This window comes from Oryctolagus cuniculus, chromosome 13 (genome assembly GCF_964237555.1).
Source record: "Oryctolagus cuniculus chromosome 13, mOryCun1.1, whole genome shotgun sequence".
NCBI lineage: Eukaryota > Metazoa > Chordata > Mammalia > Lagomorpha > Leporidae > Oryctolagus > Oryctolagus cuniculus.
In genome coordinates this window covers 91,348,375-91,373,907 of record NC_091444.1, presented here as the reverse complement: position 1 = coordinate 91,373,907, position 25,533 = coordinate 91,348,375, and the positions used below count along the sequence as shown (strand labels likewise).

General features: G+C 39.4%; 1 protein-coding gene across 25 annotated transcripts in view; it reads left to right on the top strand.

Moving 5' to 3' along the window:
* Nucleotides 1-25,533, top strand: part of LOC103352179 (putative ankyrin repeat domain-containing protein 20A3) — a 144,980-nt gene that overhangs the window by 47,142 nt on the left and 72,305 nt on the right. For 16 of the 25 annotated variants that reach the window (XM_070055922.1, XM_070055923.1, XM_070055924.1 and 13 more), the window contains 9 exons: nucleotides 174-297; nucleotides 1,337-1,392; nucleotides 3,424-3,553; nucleotides 3,842-3,900; nucleotides 9,947-10,034; nucleotides 13,550-13,578; nucleotides 13,713-13,785; nucleotides 18,022-18,086; nucleotides 23,698-23,870. In XM_070055922.1, coding sequence (XP_069912023.1) covers nucleotides 174-297; nucleotides 1,337-1,392; nucleotides 3,424-3,553; nucleotides 3,842-3,900; nucleotides 9,947-10,034; nucleotides 13,550-13,578; nucleotides 13,713-13,785; nucleotides 18,022-18,086; nucleotides 23,698-23,870 — 797 coding nt within the window. The remainder of the gene's footprint in view (nucleotides 1-173; nucleotides 298-1,336; nucleotides 1,393-3,423; nucleotides 3,554-3,841; nucleotides 3,901-9,946; nucleotides 10,035-13,549; nucleotides 13,579-13,712; nucleotides 13,786-18,021; nucleotides 18,087-23,697; nucleotides 23,871-25,533) is intronic. The other 9 variants (XM_070055934.1, XM_070055932.1, XM_070055918.1 and 6 more) reach the window with 8 other exon arrangements.

The window sequence follows — 25,533 nt, the reverse complement described above, 5'->3', positions numbered from 1 at the left end:
TCGACATAGGTCAATTTGCCCCTAGTCTACAGGATAGAATCTGTCTTCTTTCCTTATATTTAGCTCATTGTTTGAGGGCGCCTATTGCTTCCCAAGCACAGCAAACGTCTTCCTGTTTGGCTGAGCACGTGAATGAATGTTTGCTGAATTTGTGGTATTATTTCTTTCTGTAGAGAAAAGCGTCAATGGCATCAAGTGGAGATACTGAAAAGGATGTGGCTGTCAGTCTAAGTGCCCAAGAGCATGCAAAGGACACATTATCTGGTATTGCTGGAGTGCCAGAAGGCAAAACTATTGGTCAGTATCTATCAATGAAACACTGTTTAAGTACTAATGTCTCAACTGAAATGATTTCCATTATTTTGATGATTTTTCTTTCGCTATTTGTTTCTATGTCCAACTCAACCTGGTTTAAAGTGCTGATTGAACAAGCAGAAATTCTTTTTTTTTTTAATTTATGTTTTTATCAGAAAGAGTTACAGAGAGGGAGAGGTGGAGTCAGAGGCATAGAGGCAGAGTGTGTGTGTGAGAGAGAGAGAGAGAAAGAAAGAGAGAGAGTGTGTGCAAGAGAGACAGAGAGAGAGAGAGAGAGAGAGATCTTGCATCTGCTCGTTCACTCCCCAAATGGCCACAATGGGCAGGACTGGGTCAGGCCAAAGCCAGGATCCAGAAGCGTCTTCTGGGTCTCCCATGTACGTGCAAGGGGCCAAAGACTCAGGCTATCTTGTATTGCTTACGCAGGTACATTAGCAGAGAGCTGGATCAGAAGTGGGGCCACTGGAACTTGCACCCGTAGCCATATGGTATGCCATTGCTGAATCGCCGTGGCTTTACCTGCTATGCCACAGCTTTGGCCCTCTAGCTGAAATTCTTTATTGCTGTTACTTAAATTTTAGTATATTATTGATGAACTCAGCTGAATGTGTAAATTTTTAAAAGCAACAGTTGGGGCTGGCGATATGGTGTAGTGGGTAAAGCCCCCGCCTGCAGTGCTGGCATCTCATATGGGCACTGGTTCAAGTGCCAGCTGCTCTACTTCCCATCCAGATATCTGCTATGGCCTGGGAAAGTAGAAGATGATGCAAGACCTTGGGCCCCTGCGCCCACATGCCCACATGCCCACATTGGAGACCCATAAGAAGCTGCTGGCTCCTGGTTGCAGATTGGCATAGCTCTTGCTGTTGCAGCCAACAGGGAGTGAACCAGTGGATGGAAGACCTCTCTCTCTCTGTCTCTCTCGGTATAACTCTGACTTTCAAATAAATTAAAATATCTTTTAAAAAAAGCAACAGTTGACAAATGTTCTCATTAGTACATCTCTGCCTATGTTTTATAGATATGCCTGGCTTCAGACCAGATGATGAGCCTTTAAAATACTCCTTAAAGTCTGAGGTACTGTCCCTTGTTTTCTTGTGACTTTTATATGTGAGTGTTATATTAATCGATGGTAAAATATAGAAAATATAGAAAAGAGTGCTTGTTTTTTCTGCCACCACTTTATCAAGAGAGATAGTAAAGACACAAGTGAGGCAGACACCGAGAGATCACCTGCCAAATGTTTGTGACGCCATGAACAGAGCCAGGCCAAATGAAGATGTCAGGAGTTAGAAACTCAACCCAGGTGTCCCTCATGGGTGTCTGGGACCCAAGAGCTTGAGACATCATTGACTCCCTCCCTGATTGCATGTTTGCAGTAAGCTGGGTTCCTGCACAGGGGTCGGTAATGGAACCCTGGAATTTTTCATATTGCATGCTGCTGTCCTGCTCAGCATCTGAGCCACTGGGGCAGGGGCCTACTGAGTACTGGGGGTGGCTCTTCTTTTTCATCTGTGTGCATACACTCTCTGATTCCCTTGTTTTCATCAATTAGTAATGCATTATGTTATAACTATTGCCCTGCTACTTTAGTAGTCTTCTACAGTTCTACATGACTTATTTAGTGTGACAATTGTAGCATAATTCAAAACACATAAATAGGACCATGGTAATATAAAGAAGTAAATTTGCTCTGCAAATTATATTTATCAACAACAACAACTAAAAAAGAATGTAACACCAGACATCTGATTCCAATATATCTATAGATGTCTTGTCATGCTGATGAGATTTTTAGATACCAAAATTGATGTGTTATTTCCACAACTTGCAAGTTGAAAACCTAATACCTGTGTTTCAATGCATTCTTAACATCTTCAGAATAGCAGCTGAGATACGCAAGTAGTAACATTTAGAGCAAGTAAAAAATGCGAAATAGTAAATCTGTGGGAGGACAACCACTTTGGTGGTGTTTTCATAAATAGAGATAATTAGAATTGGATGAATCTGGACTATCATTTTGGTAAATATGTAAATACTAACATAAGTTAAAATGTTTTTTTCTTACTGTGACAAAAAGAGAGTGAGGTAGCCATGTTCAGAGCTCTAAGGTTTAAGCAGTATAGTGGTATCACGGACCATATTTAAGTTATAGCACATATTAGTATGTTGCAATGTCACTTTTAGCTACAGTACGTTGCAAAGATGATAGAGCCTTTTTGCATGCCATATACCACATTCATAAAATATGCCAGTATTTAATGCCCACGTAGGTGTAATGAGCATCTGTGGTAGCCAATGTAAAAAAAAAAAAAAAAAAAAAAAAAAAAAAAACAAGAAATTCTAAAGTATGCATACAAGTTAAAGCAAAGAGATCACTAAGCACACAGTGACTTCCTTTAGGATATATGTGTTTTTTAAGCTGAGAGGCTTCTTTTTAGACAGGTCTGTTGAGGTGCTGTGTCCATTTCGGAACTAGATTTGTTGTTTGTTCATATATTCTTAACAATATTTCTTATCTGGGAAAGAGTGGGATACCTAGTACCTATGTAATACAAGCTTCCCCTTACTTATCTGAAGCTACATAAAGGAGAGGTTTGAGGCTATCTTGACATTCGCTTCAGCCAACTCTCTTGCCTTTAGGACCTAGGAAAAAAGAATTAGGAGCTAAACCCTTGTCCCAGTGGTGAAGAAATCAGATGAGCTATCTGCCTCACACCTCGGATGGCTTTCTGTCCTTATTTTGTACCCAGTCTGACTCTCAGCCAGAAATTAAGCAATATTTCCTGACCTTCCAAGACTGAATTGAGGATTCTGTTTTCTGCCTTTTCTTCAAGTATATTGACTTGAGTGGCAGAAATAGTGGTTTAAACTTTCCTGTTCTCTTTTCCCATGTCTACCTCTAACTGAACATGGGGTAGAATCTGCTCTGTGTTTATATGCTTAACTGAGCATGGGGTAGAATCTATTGTTTGTGTGTATGCTCAACCTTTGCAAGGACTGTGCCTGTGACATGACACACATAGTAAATCCTGTCTCACTGAATGAGTGGCTGAGGGGTTGAGAACTTGGGTGTATTTGTTGAATTTGTATTTTATCTTCCTGCAGGAAGGAATGTCAACCGTAGCGAGTAAGAAGGGCATAAAAGATATCGCCATCACTCAAGTTGCTCCACACCAGCCAGTGAATAAATATGCGTTCAACTATGATCGTGGATTGGACAATGGTAACATGGGTAGTGAGTGCCTATCCTTTGAAACTTAATATTAAAATACAATGAACAGAATGAGTAGCTCTGAATTGGGTATCCATGTATGTTGAGGGTTTTCTTTGGCTTTTTTTTAATATAACCAACTTCTTCCTGAAACAGCTTCAACCCTCTGAAATTCATCCTTACTATTCCTTTTATTTCATTGAAATATTCATTTCATTGCAATATTCATGAGTGGAGAGAGACACACCTTTATGTAAAATGTTTCCATGTGAAGAAATGTTCTCACTAGTTGATCTGTTACTGCATTTGTAGATAAGGAGTCTACCTCCCAAAGAGATCCTGAAGACAGCAAATCACAAAAGAATTCGAAGGTACTGTGTCTTCTTGTGATTTGGAAATACCTGATTTCAGTCATGTTAAAACAAAATTGGTGTTTGCTTGAAGGTATAAATTGACTTGAGAGACAGCTACTTTCATAAGACAGGCAGATAAACATTTTAGCTATCTTGAGAAGGGGTGGTGTGATATCTCTTGAAGGCATTGATATGCATTTCCCTGGTGGTTGGTGATGTTGAACATACTTTTATATTTATTGCCATTTCTATCTCTGTGGGGAGCAACTGGGAGCAACTCGGACTAGACTAAGTTACTGGAAATAAGACTTATTCTATGCATCTGCTTTCCCGCAATATGGCGCTGAGAAGAGAGTAGCAACTTCTGCGCAGCTGCCTCTTGCTAGCTTGGGTGATGACCTGCAGGAGCTGATCCTGCTCCTGATTGCAGGAGAGCAGCATACTCGGCGTGTGGGTAGCAGAGTTGGGATTGGTGGAAGAGGACTATAAAGGAAGAGAGAGACAACATGCACCAGGAACATCTAAGGGGAACATCTATCTGAAGGAACACCTGTGCAGCCCCCGAGAGAGCCGGCCGGTGGTGTGCCACTCCCCTGCGGAAGTGGGGAAAGTGGCCAGGGGGAACCGCCCTTCCACGGAGGTGAAAGGGATGGCAGCCAACCCGGGAAGAACCAGCAGCAAACCCGGGGAGGGCTGAGCAGACAAAAGAACAGCGCAGGGTCCTGTGTCATTCTTCCACGAAGAGGGGGAGCGACATAATGGTGCCGTGACTCGGATAGGAAACCTAGGAGGGAAGAAACGGGAAGAAGTGGGAAAATACCGGAGAGAGAGACTAGCAAAGAGCCTAGGGAAAAGCTGGACGGAAAAGGTGCCGGAAGAAGCTATCAAAAGCCTAGGCATAGACTCAGATACGGACTACGGGGGGAAGCTGGGAGAAATCTCTAAGGTCGAAAGCGAAAGTGAAAGCTAGAACAAACAGACTCGGATACGGACTGTGGAGAGAGGCCAGGAGAAATGAGAGGGGAATATTGTTGTTGGAAGAAAAGTTAGGGAAACATACCGGGAAGAGAAAAATATGATAGGGAGGATGAAGCCGCGAGTGCAGGCTGAAGCGGAGACATAAGCTATCTTGGGATTCTTCAAGTCAGCCCAGGGAGCAAAAGGCGAAAATCTGGAACCAGAGGCAGAGACGTGGGCTGGCAGGTTGGAATCCGTCAGATTAGCCCAGGGAGCAAAGGACGGGAAGCCAAGCCGAAGGGCGCAGACGTGAGCTGGGTTGAATTCGCCAGGTTAGCCCGGGGAACTTGGACTGAATACCGGTGGCGGAAACGTGAGCTGTGCTGTGTGACTCGTGGAAGCCGCCACACGCAGAGAGCGTGCGCGGGGCACAAGTAAATAGGGAACCCGGGGCTAGCGCGAGGCCGTGGTGCGGACGTGAACGGGCGCGGAGACTGCGGAGTGCGCGCACAAAGCCGGGAAGCCGCGCAGATGAGAGAAGCGCGGGCTGAAGCGGCTCAGAGCCGGGAAGCCACCGAGAAGCAGCCTCGGGGCAGGCGCCGGGATGCCGCAGGGATAAGAGAAACAGAAGTTTAGATGTAAAATGAGAGAAATAGGAATCCTGGTAGATAGAAGTAAAATAGGAGAAATAGGAATGCCCGGAGATAGAGAAATAGAGAAAAATAAGGCCTCCCCACAACACGCACGGCAATGAGAGAGCTTGGATTCGGTCTGCCTGATTAGGGAGGTGGTGAGCACCTGCGGGCGGCTAGCAGATTATGCACCACAGGTCACTGAAGACAGGCACGTTATCAACACCAATAAGTCTCCCCACAAGACGGCAATGAGAGGGCTTGGATTCTGTTTGCCTGATTGCTAGGGCTTGTAAGCACCTGCAGGCAGTTCTAGCAGAGCAGAGCATGTGCTGCAGGGCACCGAACACAGGCACGCATCAGCGCCTAAAAACCTCCTCACAACATGGCGAAGAGCGGACCCGGACTCGGTTTGCCTGATTGGTAGGGCTTGTAAGCACCTGTGGGCAACTCAAGCAAGCAGAGCAGAGTGTGTGCCACGGGGCACCGAAGACAGGCGCGTATCAACGCCAAAAATAAAAAGAAAGGGGGATCTGTGGGGAGCAACTGGGAGCAACTCGGACTAGACTAAGTTACTGGAATTAAGACTTATTCTATGCATCTGCTTTCCCGCAATATGGCGCTGAGAAGAGAGTAGCAACTTCTGCGCAGCTGCCTCTCGCTAGCTTGGGTGATGACCTGCAGGAGCTGATCCTGCTCCTGATTGCAGGAGAGCAGCATACTCGGCGTGTGGGTAGCAGAGTTGGGATTGGTGGAAGAGGACTATAAAGGAAGAGAGAGACAACATGCACCAGGAACATCTAAGGGGAACATCTATCTGAAGGAACACCTGTGCAGCCCCCGAGAGAGCCAGCCGGTGGTGTGCCGCTCCCCTGCGGAAGTGGGGAAAGTGGCCAGGGGGAACCGCCCTTCCACGGAGGTGGAAGGGACGGCAGCCAACCCGGGAAGAACCAGCAGCAAACCCGGGGAGGGCTGAGCAGACAAAAGAACAGCGCAGGGTCCAGCGCAGGGTCCTGTGTCGTTCCTCCACGAAGAAGGGGAGCGACATATCTCTTATTTTGAAACAGGTCTGTTGAGGTGCTGTGTCCATTTCGCAACTAGATTTGTTGTTTGTTCATATACTCTTTACGATATTTCTTATCTGGGAAAGAGTGGGATACCTAATGCCTATGTAATACAAGCTTCCCCTTACTTATCTGAAGCTACGTAAAGGAGAGGTTTGAGGCTATCTTGACATTCGCTTCAACCAACTCTCTTGCCTTTAGGACCTAGGAAAAAAGAATTAGGAGCTAAACTCTTGTCCCAGTGGTGAAGAAGTCAGATGAGCTATCTACCTCACACCTCGGATGGCTTTCTGTCCTTATTTTGTACCCAATCTGACTCTCGGCCAGAAATTAAGCAATATTTCCTGACCTTCCAAGACTGAATTGAGGATTCTCTTTTCTGCCTTTTCTTCAACTATATTGACTTGAGTGGCAGAAATAGTGGTTTATACTAGTTCTTGTTCTATTTTCCCATGTCTACCTCTAACAGCATGGGGTAGAATCTGCTGTTTGTGTATATGCTTAACTGAGCATGGGGTAGAATCTGCTGTTTGTGTGTATGCTCAACCTTTGAATTTGGAATTCCTTAGTCAGAGAAAACCTTTCTGAATGTAGCTATGATGCTGCCAACGAACGGATGAGATGGAATCATGTGTGTGAAAGTCTAGGATTAGAATATTCTGGGCAGAAAAGTAGTGGGTCTCATTTTTTATCATTTGGTTGTTATAGTTGGGTATTAGCAAAACTTTAAAGTGGGGCAACCATAATTGTAGCCATTGTTATGTGATCAGTTTAATAAAGAAAATTTGAAAATAAGTGCCTGGCATGTTTTAATGTTACTTATTTTCACTTATTTGAGTGGCAAACCAACAGAGAGATCTTCAGTGCAATGATTTACTCCACAAATACTTGACACATTCAGGACTGGGCAGGTTCTATCTAGGAGTTTGGTATTTGGTTGACCCTCCGCAGGGTTGGCAGGGACTCATGTATATAAGCCATACCTGCCTCGCAGCATGCACATGATCTAGAATCTGGAGTACGAATATAGTAGGTTAGGCACTACTCTATGGGATGCCAGTGTCCCCAGGAACAGCTTACCCCACTGTCAAATTGCTCCCCCTAGTCTGGCACAGTTTAGAAGCTAAACACCTATTATAGTTCATATCTTTTCCTTAAGGCTTTTTGTACCTTGTTGAAGATATTGACACAAAAGGCAGACACAGAGATACACAGATAGATATCTACTCACATGCAGTTCAGACACGCAGAACTCTCTTGGGTCCTATAGGTCAATCCCTATGTGTGCCTGCAACTCCAGGAACATGACCTCATTGAAGCTGAGATACGGGAACTGGAAACTCAGTTTCAGTCTCCCATGTGGATGGCTAGAACTTAAGTACTTGAGTCACCACAAACTGCCTCACTCTGCCCACATTTGTAGGAAGCTAGAATTCTGAGCAGGAGCCTAGACTTAAGCGCAGGCAATCTCACATCAGACATAATCCTTTAGACTTAGCTTCTTCACCATTTGATCAACCACTTGCAAAGAGGCTGTTTCCCCTTTCTCTCTTTAGTGCATACCTATAAGGAATTAGTTCCTCACATTTCCCCATCCCATGAGTAATTCAACTATGTGCTAAGTACTTTACAGCTGTGCAAACTCAAGGTTTCTTTCATAAATCCAGTACCATGCAGTGAAAAAGAAAGGTTTAGATATCACAAGGAATTTGTTAAGAATACTCTTTTCTAAGAAATAAAGAATGTTTCCACTCTACCAGTGACCAAATATATGAATACTAACTACCTTGGAACTTTTTCTAATTCAGGGATGATTTCTTTTGGAAATTTTCTATAGGAATAAGGTAATTTTATACTTGAGAAGCCTTTCTGGTAATATTTTAATTGACACCTTAAATAAATTTTGTTGGTGAGTTCCAACTATGTGGTAGGGCAGTTAGGCACTGACTTTACAGGTTTGGGCTACTTCTCTTATGGTTGGAACAGAAAATCAAGGTAACAAGCACTAAAAATTACCTCTAAATGCTTCATAAAAAGTAATGAGAGACTGTTGAATAGAGATATTGAGGGTGTCTGTGCTTTGTGTTGGAATGGGTTGTATGGTGGAATTCTGTAGGCAGAGGGAAAAAATATGGCTACTGATTTGATGCTGCCCAGCATAAGAATGAGAATGTACATTCGCTTTGAATGTCTAGAAGGAGGACATTATGAACAGAAAGATTAGTGGATCACCTCTGTTTATTATTTTATTCTTCACTTCCAGAAATTAGCAAGATGCAGGTAGTGGACTAACCATCACCCTCAATCTTTTTTTGATATGTTATTGTGTGTAGAAAATAAATGATGCAAATGAGTGTCAGACACATGTTAGAAGCTGAAGCAGAAAAATACACTTATTCTTATTAAAGCTTACAGTACAATCTTCACAGTATTTCTTTCTTTCAATGAGTTGCATACTAATACAGGTTTTTGCATACTGTTATGAAGCATAACATAAAGGAAAATTTTACCTACTCTCCTTCTGTTTCATTCAAACCATCTTCACATGTTTAAACATTGTATTAGATAATATTTAGGACAGGAATTCTGCCTAGCATTTAAGAGCTCAGTTTGGATTCTGGCAGCCTATATCTTAGTACCTGGGTTAATGTCTTAATTCCAAATCCAGCTTCCAACTAATGTGCATCCCTGTAAGCAACGGGTCTAAGCTAATGTAATTGTGTTCATGCCATCCACATCAGAGACTGGGACTGAGTTCTTGGCTCTCAGCTTTGGTGTGGCCCATGGCTGACAAATGGTGGCATTTGGAGACAGAACCAGTGAACTGATATATTCCCTAGCCTGTCTGTCTCTTTCTCTCTTTTTCTCTCCGTGTTATATTTTTCTTTCTCTGTATTTCTTGACCTCTCAAATAAGTAAATGAAAAGAAAACTTAGCATTTCTAAACCACTGTATATATAAATGTACAGCTTCTGAGATGTTCTGTGTATACTCAGTATGACATACTTTGAAGTTTCTTATGTTTAGAATGTTATTTTAAGACAAAACATAGAAATTGTTTATGTGTTTAACTCTGTATTATAACACTACAATTTTTCAATGTGTTTTTCTAGTTTGTCTTCTTTATTTTATTGGGGAATACAATGCAGAGTTGACTTTTTGAGTTAGTTTGTAGCTAAAATATGTGTTTTTAGTATCGTAAGTTATTGCTCCTCTGAACCTCCATGCTGCATTTATAGAATCAGTAACATGAAACCCAAAGTTAGGCCTGATCTTGAGAATTTGTATAAAACATGCTGGTCTTATTTTTGCCTTTATAAAGTGGAAATCTTTAGAAAGTGGAAAATTAAGATTCTTTTAGAACATTGTTGGGAAATGTATGCAGCTCATTATTGGCATTAACTTTAATAGACTATTTCTACAAATTCTTGGAAGGAATCCATTAATCAATCAATGGCAGCCGATGCAAAAGGAAAAGATATGAATGAACCACTGGAAGGTAAGAACTGTAGTTTTTAAAGCCAGTTGACAGATGTTTATCTAAGACATGAATATTGATGTATACCAATAGCTAAAGAAAGTTGTGTATTAAATGCATAGTAAGGAAAAGATAAATGAGAGTGGTAAGCTGTGTATTGCGCCACTAGTTAGCAATGCATTAAATTGTGAGTGTCCCAGAGGAGCTGAAGTGTTAGCTCCATTTCAGGATAACCTACAATGATAATAAAGTCTGGGAATGAGGATTCAGAATGGGGGAGAGTTAACAGCCATTCTGAGGGCTGAGGTGATATCTCATGGTAATTTTCTCATTGCGTTTTCCTAATGGCTAGTAATATTGAGTACTATATATATATATTTGTGTGTGTGTGTGTATATGTGTGTATATTGACTATTTGTATTTCTTCTTTTGAGAATTGTCCATTCATGTCCTTTGCCCATCTCCATATATTTCTGAATGTTCTATTGTTCTTCTGGTTGACTTGTCATTTCATTACTTTGTAATTTTAGTCTTTTTAAATGAAATTAGAATGGGAAAAAGGGTGAAATAAAATTAACTGCCTGAGAAAAAGCCCATTAAACCATGACATCTTATGCCATTTAAATTTGGGGGATGTGGCAGGGATGAACTTAAGGCTACATTCCAGAAAGTGGAGTTAAGGAAAAGGAATATATAAGGAAGCTTTGTAAAGACTAGAACTTCTTAAACTTAAGAATCTCTGGGGACCTTATTCAGAATGCACATTCTATTTCCTTAAATGTGGGATTCTGCATTTTTATCACGATCCCTGATGAGCTTTAAGGTTACATGTTTGCCTCCAGAGATATTTGAAAGAAGGACCTTGGGAGAAGTATTCAAGAACTAAAAGGATAGAGGGAGAGTATTTTTTGCTTTTATTTCTCAGCATGTTCCTATCCAGAGGATGACAGGGGAGGAGGAAAGCAAGAAAGCAAGGAAAGAAGGAAGGAAGGAGAGAGGGAGGGAGGGAGGGAAGTGAGTGGAGATAAGTAAAGAAGAGGAGAGGAGAGGAGAGCAGGGCAGAGGAGAGAAGGAGAGGAGAGGGAAGGGGGGAGGAGAGGGAAGGAGAGGGGAGGGGAGGGGAAGAGAGGAGAGGGAAGGGGGAGGAGAGGAGAGGGAGAAATTGGAAACAGGAATGAGAGGGAAGAAGGAAGTGAAGAAGGAGGAAAGTAAGAGAGGCTCTGGGGAAGGGAAGGAGAGTTGGATGGAAAGTTGAAGGGAGGTTGAAATAGAAGTTAGAACTGTAAATTGTAGCGATAAATGGGAAAAATAAGTGGTGTGAATAATCCCTAAAATTAATGGTAAGGTGAAGAATCCAGAGCACAGATCCAGAGATTACTTTTGATAAGGAGGGATGATTCTGAAGAGGGAAGAAGAGAGAATAAAGTGAACCTGGTAAATTTAGAGTTACTAATGAAGAAACCTGAGAATATTCACTTCAGATGCCTTCTGTATGTTCACATTTAAACACATTAGGTTATTGCTGCTCCAGAGATTACCAAAAACAGGATGGTGTGCTGGTATTGCAGCCACTCATTTGAACTTCATTTAATTCTCAAGCACTAGTGATATAAATTGCATGGATGCTATTTAAATGAGAAAAATTTGAATATTGAATCATTGGCTTATCTTATACCTAAATTTTTTATAAAGTAGTTTCACAAAATTAAAGTTAGCATACTATGCTAGAATAAATGTGTTTTGGAAACAAGATATCATAGACTTCATTCCTTCAATACCAGAATTTTTCAGTAAATATTGCATTGATTTAGCATAAAAGTGATATTAATAGTTCTGTGGCAGCTTAATGAATTTATTCTTTTTGATGACTAGGTTTCTGTATCAAAAGCATATTATATGCAATTACTTAGATATGTTCTATGTACCTCCTTGAATCAGGGGATAAAAATCTTTAAGACACCTAACTAGGGCTAGGCACTGTGGGACTGTAGGTTAAGCCACCTGTTGGGATGCCTGTATTCCGTATTCGGGTGCCACACTTAAGGTTCATCCTCCTGAAATACTGCCTGGGAAGCAGTGGATGATGGACCCAAGTACTTGAGATTCTGCAACACTTGTGTGAGAGCTGGAAGGCAATCCAGTCTCCTAGCTTCCACTTGATTTTTTAAAAATTTATTTATTTATTTGAAAGAGTTACACAGAGAAGGAGATGCAGAGAGAGAGAGAGAGAGAGAGAGAGAGAGAAAGATTTCCATCTGCTGGTTTACTCCCCAAATGGTCACAAAGGCCAGAGCTGAGCTGATCTGAAGTCAGGAACCAGGAGCTTCTTCTGGGTCTCCCAAGTGGGTGCAGGGGCCCAAGGACTTGGGCCATCTTCTACTGCTTTCCCAAGCCACAGCAGACAGTTGGATTGGAAGGGGAGAAGCCAGGCTCAAACTGGTGCCTATATGGGATGCCGGCACAGCAGGCAGCTGATTTACCTGCTATACCACAGTGCCGACCCCCCCATTTGATGTTGCCATGGCTTTTGTGGGCATTTGAAGAGTAGATGGAAGATATTTCTCTGTCTCTCTCACCTATCTTCTTCCATCTTTCAGATAAATAAGTAAAATCTTTCAAAGCTAAACTAGAGGAGGAAAGAAATGTACACAAACCAGTAGTCCCCATAATATAGAAAACTGGGACTATGTGTTATTATCTAAAGCCAAGTATATAAACCAATTGGTGAGGTCAGACCACTTTCTCTGCTAAGAAATGAATTATATATTCATCTTTCATCACAACTGTACGCTTCCAAAATACAGGAGACACCGAAAAACAATTGTAGCAATTGTAGCACAATGGAATAAATGATTCTGATGTGTACAGTAAAGGTATGCTGTCACATTCGACCATCAGCTTTCTCATTTAGACTCTCATGGTCATGATTTGTTCCTTTGATTAAAGATCACATTTGTCCCCAGTACTCAGCATGCTCACTTTGGCATATGGGTACCTTTTTGCTTAATTAACAGTCATACTTTTTGAGACATTGTCATACGTTTTGAAATCTTAGTGGCGTGTTTTATTAAACCCATAGGTCTATTGTTGAATCTTATTTGATTTTTTATCTTTATTTTTATTAAAAATTATTGTATATGTTTATAGAATTCAGTATGACATTTCATTTTATGTATACAACATATCTTGATGAGATCAGGGTATTGGCATGTTCCTTTCTTTCACATGATGTTATTAAAGCTTGGTACTCCTTTTATTTCATTATAAGATAGGTTACTGTGATATAGTTGCTCAACTATGCTGTATAATACTAGGAACTTATTTTTGAAAGAACTCTGGTTTGTATTTTTTATATATACTTCTATCTTGCATGTTGTTTTCCTAGCACCCCAAAGATAAACCAGTTCCCCCAAACCTACAGTAATCATTTCCATAGCCACACATGTGGACTTAGCACAATACTAAACCTGCACCAATATATTGTCGGCCTTGTCATATTTACATATAATTGACTGTATATCTCTTTTGCTTTTTAGAGTTTGCTAAGGGATCCACTGAATTGACGGTAATAACGTTTACATTTTTGTCTTGAATATTCTCAATGGCTGGTAATATTGTATTTTACATTTTTCTCTAATTATTAAATACATATTATATGAAATACGCATTGTTAACTACCTTGTTTCAAAACTCCTTCAGCCTCGTCTGGAAGCAATACATCCTTTTTGGACAACATCAGTGGGAATGAATGAAGTACAAACATGCAGACAAGGTAATTTTGCAGTACAAATGTTACTCTGGAAAGAAATGTAGTATTTGAAATGCCTTCAATCTTCATTCTAAAAATTATTTTTGTCTGCAGATTTGATAAAAGGTTTTGACACAAATAATGCAGATATCATTTTTCAGATTCATGTCTGAAAAAATATATTTCTCATCTAGAGACTGTAACCTTTAACTGAGATGCTAAAAAATACCTTTCATTTTTTGATACCCTGAAGTGCCTAGTTTAAAATTCCTATCTTTTATTAGGATTGACATGAGTTAATTAAGATATTGAAATTTTATTGGTTTAAAATGTCATAGCATTCTGATCTTTGCCTAAATTGGAATATTATTCCTAACATTTCATTTGTTTTAATTGTTCCATCCTAGTGATGTTCTGATTAGCATACTCTCATATGTGTGTGTGTGTGAGAACACAGACATTACTTAATCATACTTAATCTCAGTTTTTAAAGCACAGAAGAGGAACTGCAATCTCAAAATAGTTAATAAGATTTTGAATTTTCCCAAAGAGTAAATATTTGAGGTGACTGGTATGCTAATAATGATCTAATCAGATCATTATACATTGTATAATACAATACACATATGGAAACAACATATTCTATGCCACAATGATGTGTCAATATAGAATAAAAATATATACTTTAAATTTTCTTTAAGAACTGATTTAGTGCCCCCAAATAATTGTAAATTAGAATTCTTAAACATTCTCATCTTAGGGTTCCTTTTACCATTAAAATCCTTGTGAGTATCTGGAGATCCTTTACTTAGTGGACTGCTCTGTTCATACTTAGTTTATTAGATATGAAAACTGGGAAAATTAAGTACCAGCATGCAGAGTCCTACATTCCAATATCCATGACCCATTAACTGTTACAACTAATAGTATTTATGGCATATCTCTCTGAAAAAGTTGATTCTGCACTTTGAAGAGAATGGATTGAAAATTGCAATTAACACCTAAAATTATTTGAGTTGATTTTTTGGCACCTGAACATACCAACTTGGATCAGAATTTAGAATTACTACTTGAGGGCCGGCGCCGCGGCTTACTAGGCTAATCCTCCGCCTAGCGGCGCCGGCACACCGGGTTCTAGTCCCGGTCGGGGCGCCGGATTCTGTCCCGGTTGCCCCTCTTCCAGGCCAGCCCTCTGCTGTGGCCAGGGAGTGCAGTGGAGGATGGCCCAGGTGCTTGGGCCCTGCACCCTATGGGAGACCAGGAAAAGCACCTGGCTCCTGGCTCCTGCCATCGGATCAGCGCGGTGCGCCGGCCGCAGCGCGCCGGCCGCGGTGGCCATTGGAGGGTGAACCAACGGCAAAGGAAGACCTTTCTCTCTGTCTCTCTCTCTCACTGTCCACTCTGCCTGTCAAAAAAAAAAAAAAAAAAAAAAAGAATTACTACTTGAAACCCTTTGTAGTCTTACCCAAATGTTAATGCAGTCCCTGTATTGGAATCACCTTTAAAGTTTTATTTCTTCTGAATATAACCCTACCACACGACCCAGCCATCCCATTCCTCAGAATTTACCCAAGAGAAATTAAATTGGCAAATAAAGGAGCTATCTGTACCTCAAAGTTAATTGTAGCTCATTCACAATAACGAAGACATGGAATCAACCTAAATGCCCATGAACAGAAGACTGGATAAATAAATTATGAAATATGTACTCTATGGAATAATAGACAGTGGTAAAAAATGAAATCTGGTCATTTGCAGCAAAATGGAGGAATCTGGAAAATATTATGCTGAGTGAAATAAGCCAGTCCCAAAGGGACAAATATCATATGTTCTCCATGATCTGTGACAACTAACTGAGCACTTAAAAGGAAACCTGTAGAAGTGAAACTGACACAAGAAGCAATGACTTGATCAGACTTTGTACTGACTGTTGAGGAACAGCTTACTATTTTATTCTTTTTAATATTTTCTTTTTCTACTTAATAACATTGGTTGAACTCTTTACTTAACACACAATTATTCTTAGGTGTTTAAATGCAATTGAAAATTGACTTCTGTTAAAAATAAGAGTGGGAATAATATAGGGAGGAGATGTACAGTTTGGCACACGATCCCTCAGACTTACTCCTAAAGGGTAAAGCTAAAAACTTGCCATGGGACTCCAAATCCCATTAAGTTCACACTACCAATGCCATATTACTAATTAAAGTGATCAGTTTAAGTTCATATTTGATCATAAAGATAGGATTAAGTGTCAAAGGGATCACATAAATAATATCAGTGTCTGCTAATAATAATTGATAGAATTAAAAAGGAGAGAACACTCCAACATGGGAAGCGGGATACACAGCAGATTCATAGAATGGCAGATGCCCTCACATGGGAAGCAGGATACACAGCAGATTCATAGAATGCAGATGCCCTAAACAGCACTCTGGCCTCAGAATCAGCCCTTAAGGTATTTGGATCTGGCTAAAAAGTCCATGAGAGTATTTCAGGCACTGAAAGCCAAGGCACTGGCAAAAAATGAAAGATCTCCATGAGTGAGATCCCAGTGGAAAGAACAACCCATCGAAGAAGGAGATACCTTTCTCTGAGGGTGGGAAAGAACTTCCACTTTGACTATGGCCTTATCTAAATAATGTCAGAGTTTGTGGACTCTAGAGGCTTCCATAGCCTTGGTGGCTCATGACAAGAGCCTCAGGTGATCACTGACATCATAAATAAGAGTGTCAATTGTTAAATCAAGAACAGCAGTCACTGTGTACTTGCTCCCCTGTAGGACGTCTGTCCTTACTGTGTTGTACTATGAGAATTAACGGTAAAACTAGTCTTCAAACAGTACTTTATACTTTGTGTGTCTGTGTGGGTGCAAACTGTTGAAATCTTTACTCAGTATAGAGTTGATCTTCTCTATATAAAGATAATTAAAAATAAATCTTAATAAAGAATAGGATGGGAGAGGGAGTAGGAAATGGGATGGTTGCAAGTGGGAGGGAAGTTATGGGGGGAAGAACCACTATAATCCAAAAGTTGTATTTTAAAATTTATATTTATTAAATAATAGCATTCTATAACAATTTTTCAGTTTTTCTGATTTTGTTCTAGACTTGTCTTAAAGTATTTAAATATGATAGTTTATCTTTTATAAAAATGATAAAAATATTTCAGATAAATACCAGTTAGAGCATTCTGAGATTCTGTGTACTTTGCTTCTCTATTGGAGCTAAACTAATTTTTAATTAATGTATTTGTATATGTTAATCTTATTTGTATTATTTTCATTCTTATGGTTGAACAAATAACTTTTAAGTTTTTCAGACTGTGCTTCTGCCCCCAGCTGCCTACTAGTTTGATTATCCTTTGATTCTCAGTAATGAGTTGTCAAAGATATACAAATTTGACAATTGATGATACATAACTGTTTTATGACCAAAAATCCATCAACATCCATGGAATCTCATGGACAGATAAAAGTAATAGCTGAGGAAATCGGAGCACAGAATTTAACCCTGGAGTACTTCTGTGTGTCTGCATAATTTCATAGTGTGACTTTCAAACATCATTTTGTTCCAGGGTTCACTTAGGATTACTCCTCTTATGCCACCTAAAGTCAACAGGATATAATTCAGAAAATCATTTTTATTCTTGAGCTTGAGTTCACATATAAACAATAGAGACAAGAGTATAGATAATTTTGTGTGGGCTGGTATTTAGCATAAACTTCTGAGTGGGTTACATGATTATATTTAGTACACAGGAAGATATCTGCTGTCTCCTCAAGTTGTTTGCTGATAATTTGGAAGTCAGAGGTATTTCTTAAAGAATTAAATATTCAATGAAAGATTAAGCTTAAGCTTTCAATTGATAAAATAAGTTACTTGGTATTTTTTTAAGATTATAGCTTTCCTCTCACTGATAATTAACATATTTAAATGGAAACATAGATCTGTAAGGGACACCAGAGTTACCCGTGTAAATGCCAAAAAATATTAAACAAAATATCACTAATTGGATTAGACCCTGGATATGTGCCTCACCTCAGTGGCCCAGAAAGCATTTTGGACTTGTGGCTTACCCAAACTAAACAATTGAAGCATGTGATTCAAATAATAAAGTCTAGTGTTTTGTAGTTACAGGCAGAATCAAGTTAAAACCAATACCAAAACATCTCAAGAGGCATTTCCTTCCTCACTGCAATACTAATCAATGTAAAAGCACAGAACTTGAGTTAAAAAAATGTCAATTCTTCTTCAACAGATAATGACATTAAAACAACACCCAAGGAAGAACAAGAATGGCTTGATGGAAGTAAAAATAAGCAAGTATGTAAAAATGTAAACTTCTGATTTCATATTTGTGTGTGTAGCATAGCATATACCAATCAAAATGACTGTCCATACCACATATATATATATGTATATAATATATGTAGGTGTGTATATATGAATCAAAAATCATAATTTAATGCTTAATTAAAAACATGTTAACTGCTTATTAGACAAAATCTTAGAAGCTGCTGTATAATAGAGCTAATCATTTTCTTGAAAGAGGCAAACAATTCTAGATAGGGTGTTAAATAACATTTTTAAAAACCTATTACACAGGCCGGCACCATGGCTCACCTGGCTAATCCTCCGCCTGTGGCGCCAGAATCCCATATGGGCCCTGGGTTCTAGTCCCGGCTGCTCCTCTTTCAGTCCAGCTCTCTGCTGTAGCCCGGGAAGGCAGTGGAGGATGGCCCAAGTCCTAGGGCCCTCTGCCCGCATGGGAGACCAGGAGGAAGCACCTGGCTCCTGGCTTCGGATCAGCGCAACACCGGCTGAGGCGGCCATTTGGGGAGTGAACCAATCGAAGGAAGACTTTTCTCTCTGTCTCTCCCTCTCCCTGTCTATAACTCTACCTGTCAAAAAAATTTAAAAAAAGAAATTATTTGTTCTTCTCCCTCACATAGGGACAAAACATCAAAATGAAATACTGCAGCAAAATATGTGTAGATTTAAGAAAGAGGTAGGATAAGATGGACATTTGTCATAGTCACTAAGACACCACTTGGGATGCTAACATTCCATATCACAGTCCCAGGGTTTATGTCCAAGTGCTGCTCCAGTTCTGTCTTCCAGTAATGCATACCCTGGGAAGCAGGTGATGGCTCAAGTACTTGTTTCTGTCACGCTCCTGTGAGAGATGCACCTTTAGGTTCCCAGCTTCTGGCCTTGGCCTGGCCTAGTCATGCTTATTGTGGGTAGTTGTAGAGAACCAGCAGAGTTTGTCTCTTTCTCTCCCCCTCTCCCTCTCTCCCTCTCTCTGACTTTCCAATACATTAAAGTCGATTTTAAAAAGAATGAGGTAGTCTCATCACAAGTAGTTCCTGGCCTTGGTGAAAAAGTTTAACTTGCAAAATACAGAGAGGTTCCCTTGCTGATACTCTCCTATTTGCCTGTGTCAATTACCTGATCCATTGTGATTTTCTACCTAGAAAAAGCTTGTGTACACAATGATGTTGCTCTCTAAATTACAATTAAAAAATCTTCATAGTTTTTATTATTTAATTCTTCCAAGTGACCTTTAACCTGGGTGAATAATTTAACTGAATACTCTATGACTTTCTGAACCAGAATAAGTATAAAGATCTTTTTAAAAATTTTAAGAAGCCCTAGCCATTTTGATTGGCTTAACAATAAATTACAGTTATTTATTTTTTAAAGATTCACTTATTTATTAAAAGCAGAGTTTTGGAAGAGGGAGGAGGGAGGTAGGGGAGAAGGGAGGGAGGGAGAGAGAGAGGAAGAGAGAGAGTGGGAGCAAGAGTGAGCTCTAATCAACTGTTTGACTCCACAATTGGCCACCTTGGCCAGGACTGCGCTAGAGCCAGAAACTTCATCTGAGTCCCCTATGCGGGTTCAGGAAACCAACTACTTGGATCATCTTGTGTGAATTGTATTGATTACATATTAAAATATGAATATGTGGGATCCAGTGAGCATACCATGGGAAGGAACCATTGTTTGAGAGTGAATATTAGCATGTTCCTGGCCTTGAGTGTTGTGAAACATATTACAAGCATAGTGAGTCTGTTTATTGTGCCTTGTCTATTGTACAACTTTATCTGATTCAGTTAAAGTATATGGAACTTTGTGTTCCAACATGACTACTTTAAAGATTTTTCAAACACTTACATACACTTTCATGTAACTTTTATGCTTACACAAATATTTCTGGTGAATTAGACTTTTATAAGTATCATAAACCATCACCAGAGGTTCAATGTTTGTCTCTAAATTAGGATGCTACATTCTGGAGTACTTACAGTTTTATAGGTATGTAAAAATCTACAGACATCCTCTTATAGGTAAGGGTAGATCAAGCCTCTCTTCACGCTCCTCACCATGAAGGCATTGGAGTATTTTGACAAAGTCACACTGCTCATTTCTGTGATTAATTTGGTTATTTTCTCTGGTAATGTATCTGATTCAGTGTTATAGAATGTGTGTTTTCTGTTAGTACCATAAAATGCTAGGAAAAGCCACCCTGTGTACTTTGTCTGAATCATTTAACCTTTTGAAGTTTTATTCCCATTATCAGTAGATAATGGGGCCAGAACACTTAATTACTTCATGCCTTCCATCTATGAAATTATATGCTTAGTGACTGTAAAATGAGGGAAGCTTATTTTTCAGAATCTCTCACTTACAATTCATGACATTCCCTCTTCTTTTGAGGTGTGGCAAACTTGGACGGATATATTTTAGTGAGCATGTATCTCTTTTCTGAATATCAAATATCCCAGGACCTAAAGGGAAAAATATTGCTGGAAACAGTTTTTTTTTTTAAATTAAGATTTACTTTATTTATTTGAAAGACAGAGTTAACAGAGAGAGGTAAAGACAAAGAGAGAGGTCTTCCATCCTCCAATTCACTCCCCAGATGGCCACAATGGCTGGAGCTGCGCTGATCCGAAGCTAGGAGCCAGGAGCTTCTTCCGGGCCTCCTACGTGGGTGCAGGGGCCCAAGGACACAGCACTGGCCTGGCAACATAGTTTTCTAAAGCTTTGTTTTACACCTTTGTGAACCCAATGGTTAAGAATGTTATACTATTAAAGTTTTAATGATCTGTGAATACTTTAAAAGTTATTGTCTATGGAAAAAATAATTATAAAAGCTATGAGAGAAAAAATAGCTTAGAGCACAGAGGGGAAGCCTCCTTGCTGTTACTAGAGACCTGCATCGTCAAATCCTGTAAATCTGGATGGTTAATATAAAATCCAGGTGACAATGACAGAAAGTGACATATTTCACGTGTTTCTCTTATTGCTTCCATACAGGTTAATAAACATATTAGATAGTGAAATGTGGATAGAAATAAAAGCATAAAATGAGGAAGTACCATCTTTGATATTTTGGAGAATTGTCAAAATGTTTAAATTCAGAAATGAAGCAGAATGCACCAAAATTTCCATGAGATGTAATGCTGAAACTAAAGAATATAACATGCAGCACAAATACATTTCATTGACTAGAATTCATGGCGAGTGTCTTAGGTGCAGTGATCACTTTGAACTTCCATGAAATACATCTTCCTCCTCAACAGTTCTTGGATAAAAAATACGTTAAACATGATTATCTTGGACAATTAATTCCTTGTGCCAATATCAGCAGTCTTAAAATTTTTGTTAGTTTGAAGAGCAAACCCAGTTAAAAAGAATTTTAGATCCTCCCCTCAGGATGATTCCTACCCAATCAGTCCTTTGTTAACCTAGTGGATTTTTGGTCCCTTTAATTGTGTTCTTTCTCTAGTTATATCAGACTCTGGCTTGGTTCTTCATTTCTGTGTGAAGCATTTAAACAGAAGTTGTTGCTTACGATGTATGGCATATTCATATGCCACTGCTTGCACTGTTTTCTTAGAGACCACTGTGTTTTTCACTGGATACACTTGGCACTATGCTCATAAGCTTTCCTTCATAAAATAGAAAAAATGGGCTCATTTTGCGTAATAGCTAATCTTTTTATCCAATAATGTTGTAAGTAAATTTCTTGAATTCTAAACGTTGGTCTTTCTAGATTTTTTAAAAATTGATGTTTCCCAGCCCTAAAGGCATTCCGATCTGGCTGAAAAGCCCATGAGAGTATTTCAGGCATGGAAAGCCAAGACACTCTGGCAAAAAAAAAAAAAAAAAAAAAAAAAAAACACTAAATAAAAGATCTCTGTGAGTGAGATCCCAGTGGAGAGAACAGGTCTTCAAAGAAGGAGGTACCTTTCTCTGAAGGGAGGAGAGAACCTCCGCTTTGACTATGACCTTGTCTAAACAAGATAAGAGTCGGAGAATTCAAGGGGCTTCCATAGCCTTGGCAGCTCATGACTGGAGCATAGGGAGATTACTGATGCCATAAACAGGAGTGTCAATTTGTAAAGTCAACAACAGGAGTCACTGTGCACTTACTCCTCATGTAGGATCTCTGTCCTTAATGTGCTGTACATTGAGACTTAATGCTATAACGAGTACTCAAACAGTATATTTCACTTTATGTTTCTATGGCGGTGCAAACTGTTGAAATCTTTACTTAATGTATACTAAACTGATCTTCTGTAAAAAAAAAAAAAAAAGAAGAAGAAATTATCAATTCCCAACTTGACTCTCACTGGGATTAAACATGACAATAGGTCTGATCTGATTTCATCATCATTTAAGAAATCGTCTATTATTTTTCACTTTATGCTTCTGTGTGGGAGCAAACTATTGAAATCTTTACTTAATGTATGCTAAACTGATCTTCTGTATATAAAGAGAATCGAAAATGAATCTTGATATGAATGGAAGGGGAGAGGGAGTGGGAAAGGGGAGGTTTGCGGGTGGGAGGGACATTATGGGGGGGAAGCCATTGTAATCCATAAGCTGTACTTTGGAAATTTATATTCATTAAATAAAAGTTAAAAAAAAAATAAAAAAAATTGATGTTTCCAGGATAAAAGTTTATTACAATGTAGTTAAGTTATAGGGTTGTCTTTCTCTGTTACTTTCAAATAAATAAATAAATATTTTAAAAGGGAACTGACATTACATAGTGGGTGAAGCTGCCACCTTTGATGCCAGCATCCCACTTGGTGACAGTTCATAATCTGGCTTCTTACTTTCAATCTGACTCCCTGATAATGGCGTGAGAAAGACAGTGGAGGATGACCCAAGCGTTTGGCCCCCTACTACTGATCTGGGAGACCTGGATGCAGTTCCTGACACTTGACTTCAGCCTTGCACAGTGTTTGCCATTGCAGCCATCTGGGGAAGGAACCAACAGATGAAAGTGCGCGCTCTCTCTCTCTCTCTCTTTTTCCCTCTCTCTCTCTTATATGTAAATATATCTTCAAGAAGTGTAGGATTATTTATCATAACCCTACATGAACATGAACACCATGGGAGACCAGAAGAAGCACCTGGCTCCTGCCTTCGGATCAGCACGGTGCACCAGCCATGGCGGCCATTGGAGGGTGAACCAACGGCAAAAGGAAGACCTTTCTCTCTGTCTCTCTCTCTCTCTCTCTCTCTCTCACTGTCCACTCTGCCTGTCAAAAATATATCAATAATATCAGAAATTTACATTAGCATTTTAAGACCATTGTAGGATTCTAGCACACTGTCTGTTGCCTGTGGTGTATTGTAAGAGCTAATTATCGCAGGTGAATTGTTTCTCTTTCTCCAGTTTCCATTGTTGTTTTATTGCAGAATTGTAACATGTGTCATATCCAAGGTATTATTGATAAACTTTTCCCAACCAGTAGCAGGATGTTCAAAATTTTTTTCTGTCACTGTAGTAGAAAACTGTATGTAAAACATTTATGTAGCAATAAATGTGCTACATAAAATGAATAATAAATGAACACAAAAATGCTTATATTTATGTACTAACAGCGATTTTAATATGAAACTTTCATTAAAGTTTGAAGAAAAAGAGCAGCGTTGCCAAAGTAAGGAAATGGAAGTGTTAAGAAACTTGCATGAAAGTGCTGCTCCTCCTGATGACAGTGATGGTTGTGGACTGAATCAGCAGAGAAAGAGTGGGGACCTTGACAACCAGCAATCTGCCACTAAGAAGAATGAAGAATATTATTTGTAAGTCTATAGCAATAGTTAACATTGGATGATGGGATATTTATTGTGCTATACCACTTATAATTGGGTTATTATCTATGATTAACATATTTTTACTAAGGATTTTATTCCATGCTTTGGAATTAGAAATATATCAAGAAACAAATAATATTTGTAAACCGTACTGCTAAGTATTTGTTTAAAAGTTAATAGTTGGCAAATGTGAGGGAAAAGTTATTATCTACTGTTGGTAAATACAATTATAAGACTCTTTGAAGGGTAACTTAAGAGCACATGTCAAAATTTGAAATAAACCGTTCTTTGTCCTTGTAGCAACTTCACTCAGGGATTAGACCTGACAAGATAGCATAGTATGGTCTATTGTACACTACTACACCCATAAGTTTATGACATTTGTGATGTATTGTCATCATCTATTATCTAAGATGTAATAGGACAATTAGTGTTAAGGATGTAAAACACATATGATAAAGATATTTATACAAATATGTTGCAGGGCCAGTGACATGCACTCTTCCTATATGAGAGTGCATGGTCTGAGTCCATACTTCTCTGCTTCCTATCTACCTTGCTTTATTTTTTTTATTTTTATTTTTATTTATTTTTTTGACAGAGTGGACAGTGAGAGAGAGAGACAGAGAGAAAGGTCTTCCTTTGCTGTTGGTTCACCCTCCAATGGCCGCTGCGGCCGGCGCACCATGCTGATCCGAAGGCAGGAGCCAGGTGCTTCTGCTGGTCTCCTATGGGGTGCAGGGCCCAAGCATTTGGGCCATCCTCTGCTGCACTCCCGGGCCACAGCAGAGAGCTGGCCTGGAAGAGGGACAACCAGGACAGAATCCAGCACCCCGACTAGGACTAGAACCCAGTGTGCCGGCACTGCAGATAGAGGATTAGCCCATTGAGCTGTGGCGCTGGCCCCTATCTACCTTCCTAAGAGTGTATCTCATGGGAGGCAGTAGATGGTGGCTCCAGTACTTGGGTGTCCATACCCACTTAGGAGACTTGGGTGGAAATTCAGACCCTTGGGGAGCCTTGCCCAGTCCTGGCTGTGCTGGGTATTTGTGAATGAAACAGCAGATGGAAAATCTTTCTTAATATGTTAGTCTATCTAGATCTGTTTCTCTGCCTTCCAAATAAAATGAAAATAGGTTAATAAACATGTTGCCTTCGTACATATGTATATGACATTCACAATAACATTGTTTATCAAAAATTTAGAATCAGTCTAAATACCAATCAAAATAGAAATAAATTGTCATACCAATAAAAGAACTCAGTATGCAACCATTTTTAAAAATGAGGTTTTATCTATAGTACACTGCGTTTTCACAACTAGAGTATATTTAATGTGACTAGTTTGATGATGCATCTTAAGCACATTTTATTAAAATACCATATCTGCTGAATTGCAAAAGGGGAGTCCATGGGACACTTGTACTTCTTATAACCAATACCTATTTTATTTTTGAGTTTTGATCCCAATTTGAGCCTAAATATTAAAATATAGAATCTATAAAATAATTTGAGCATTATTCAGTATTTGCATATTGTGGTCCATATTCCTTATAAGCATTTCAGTTTGTTAGGTAAACCTTCTCAAATGCATCAAAGGATGTTTAATCTGCTAAAGCAGGAGTTGAAAACTTTTTCTGTAAAGAACCAG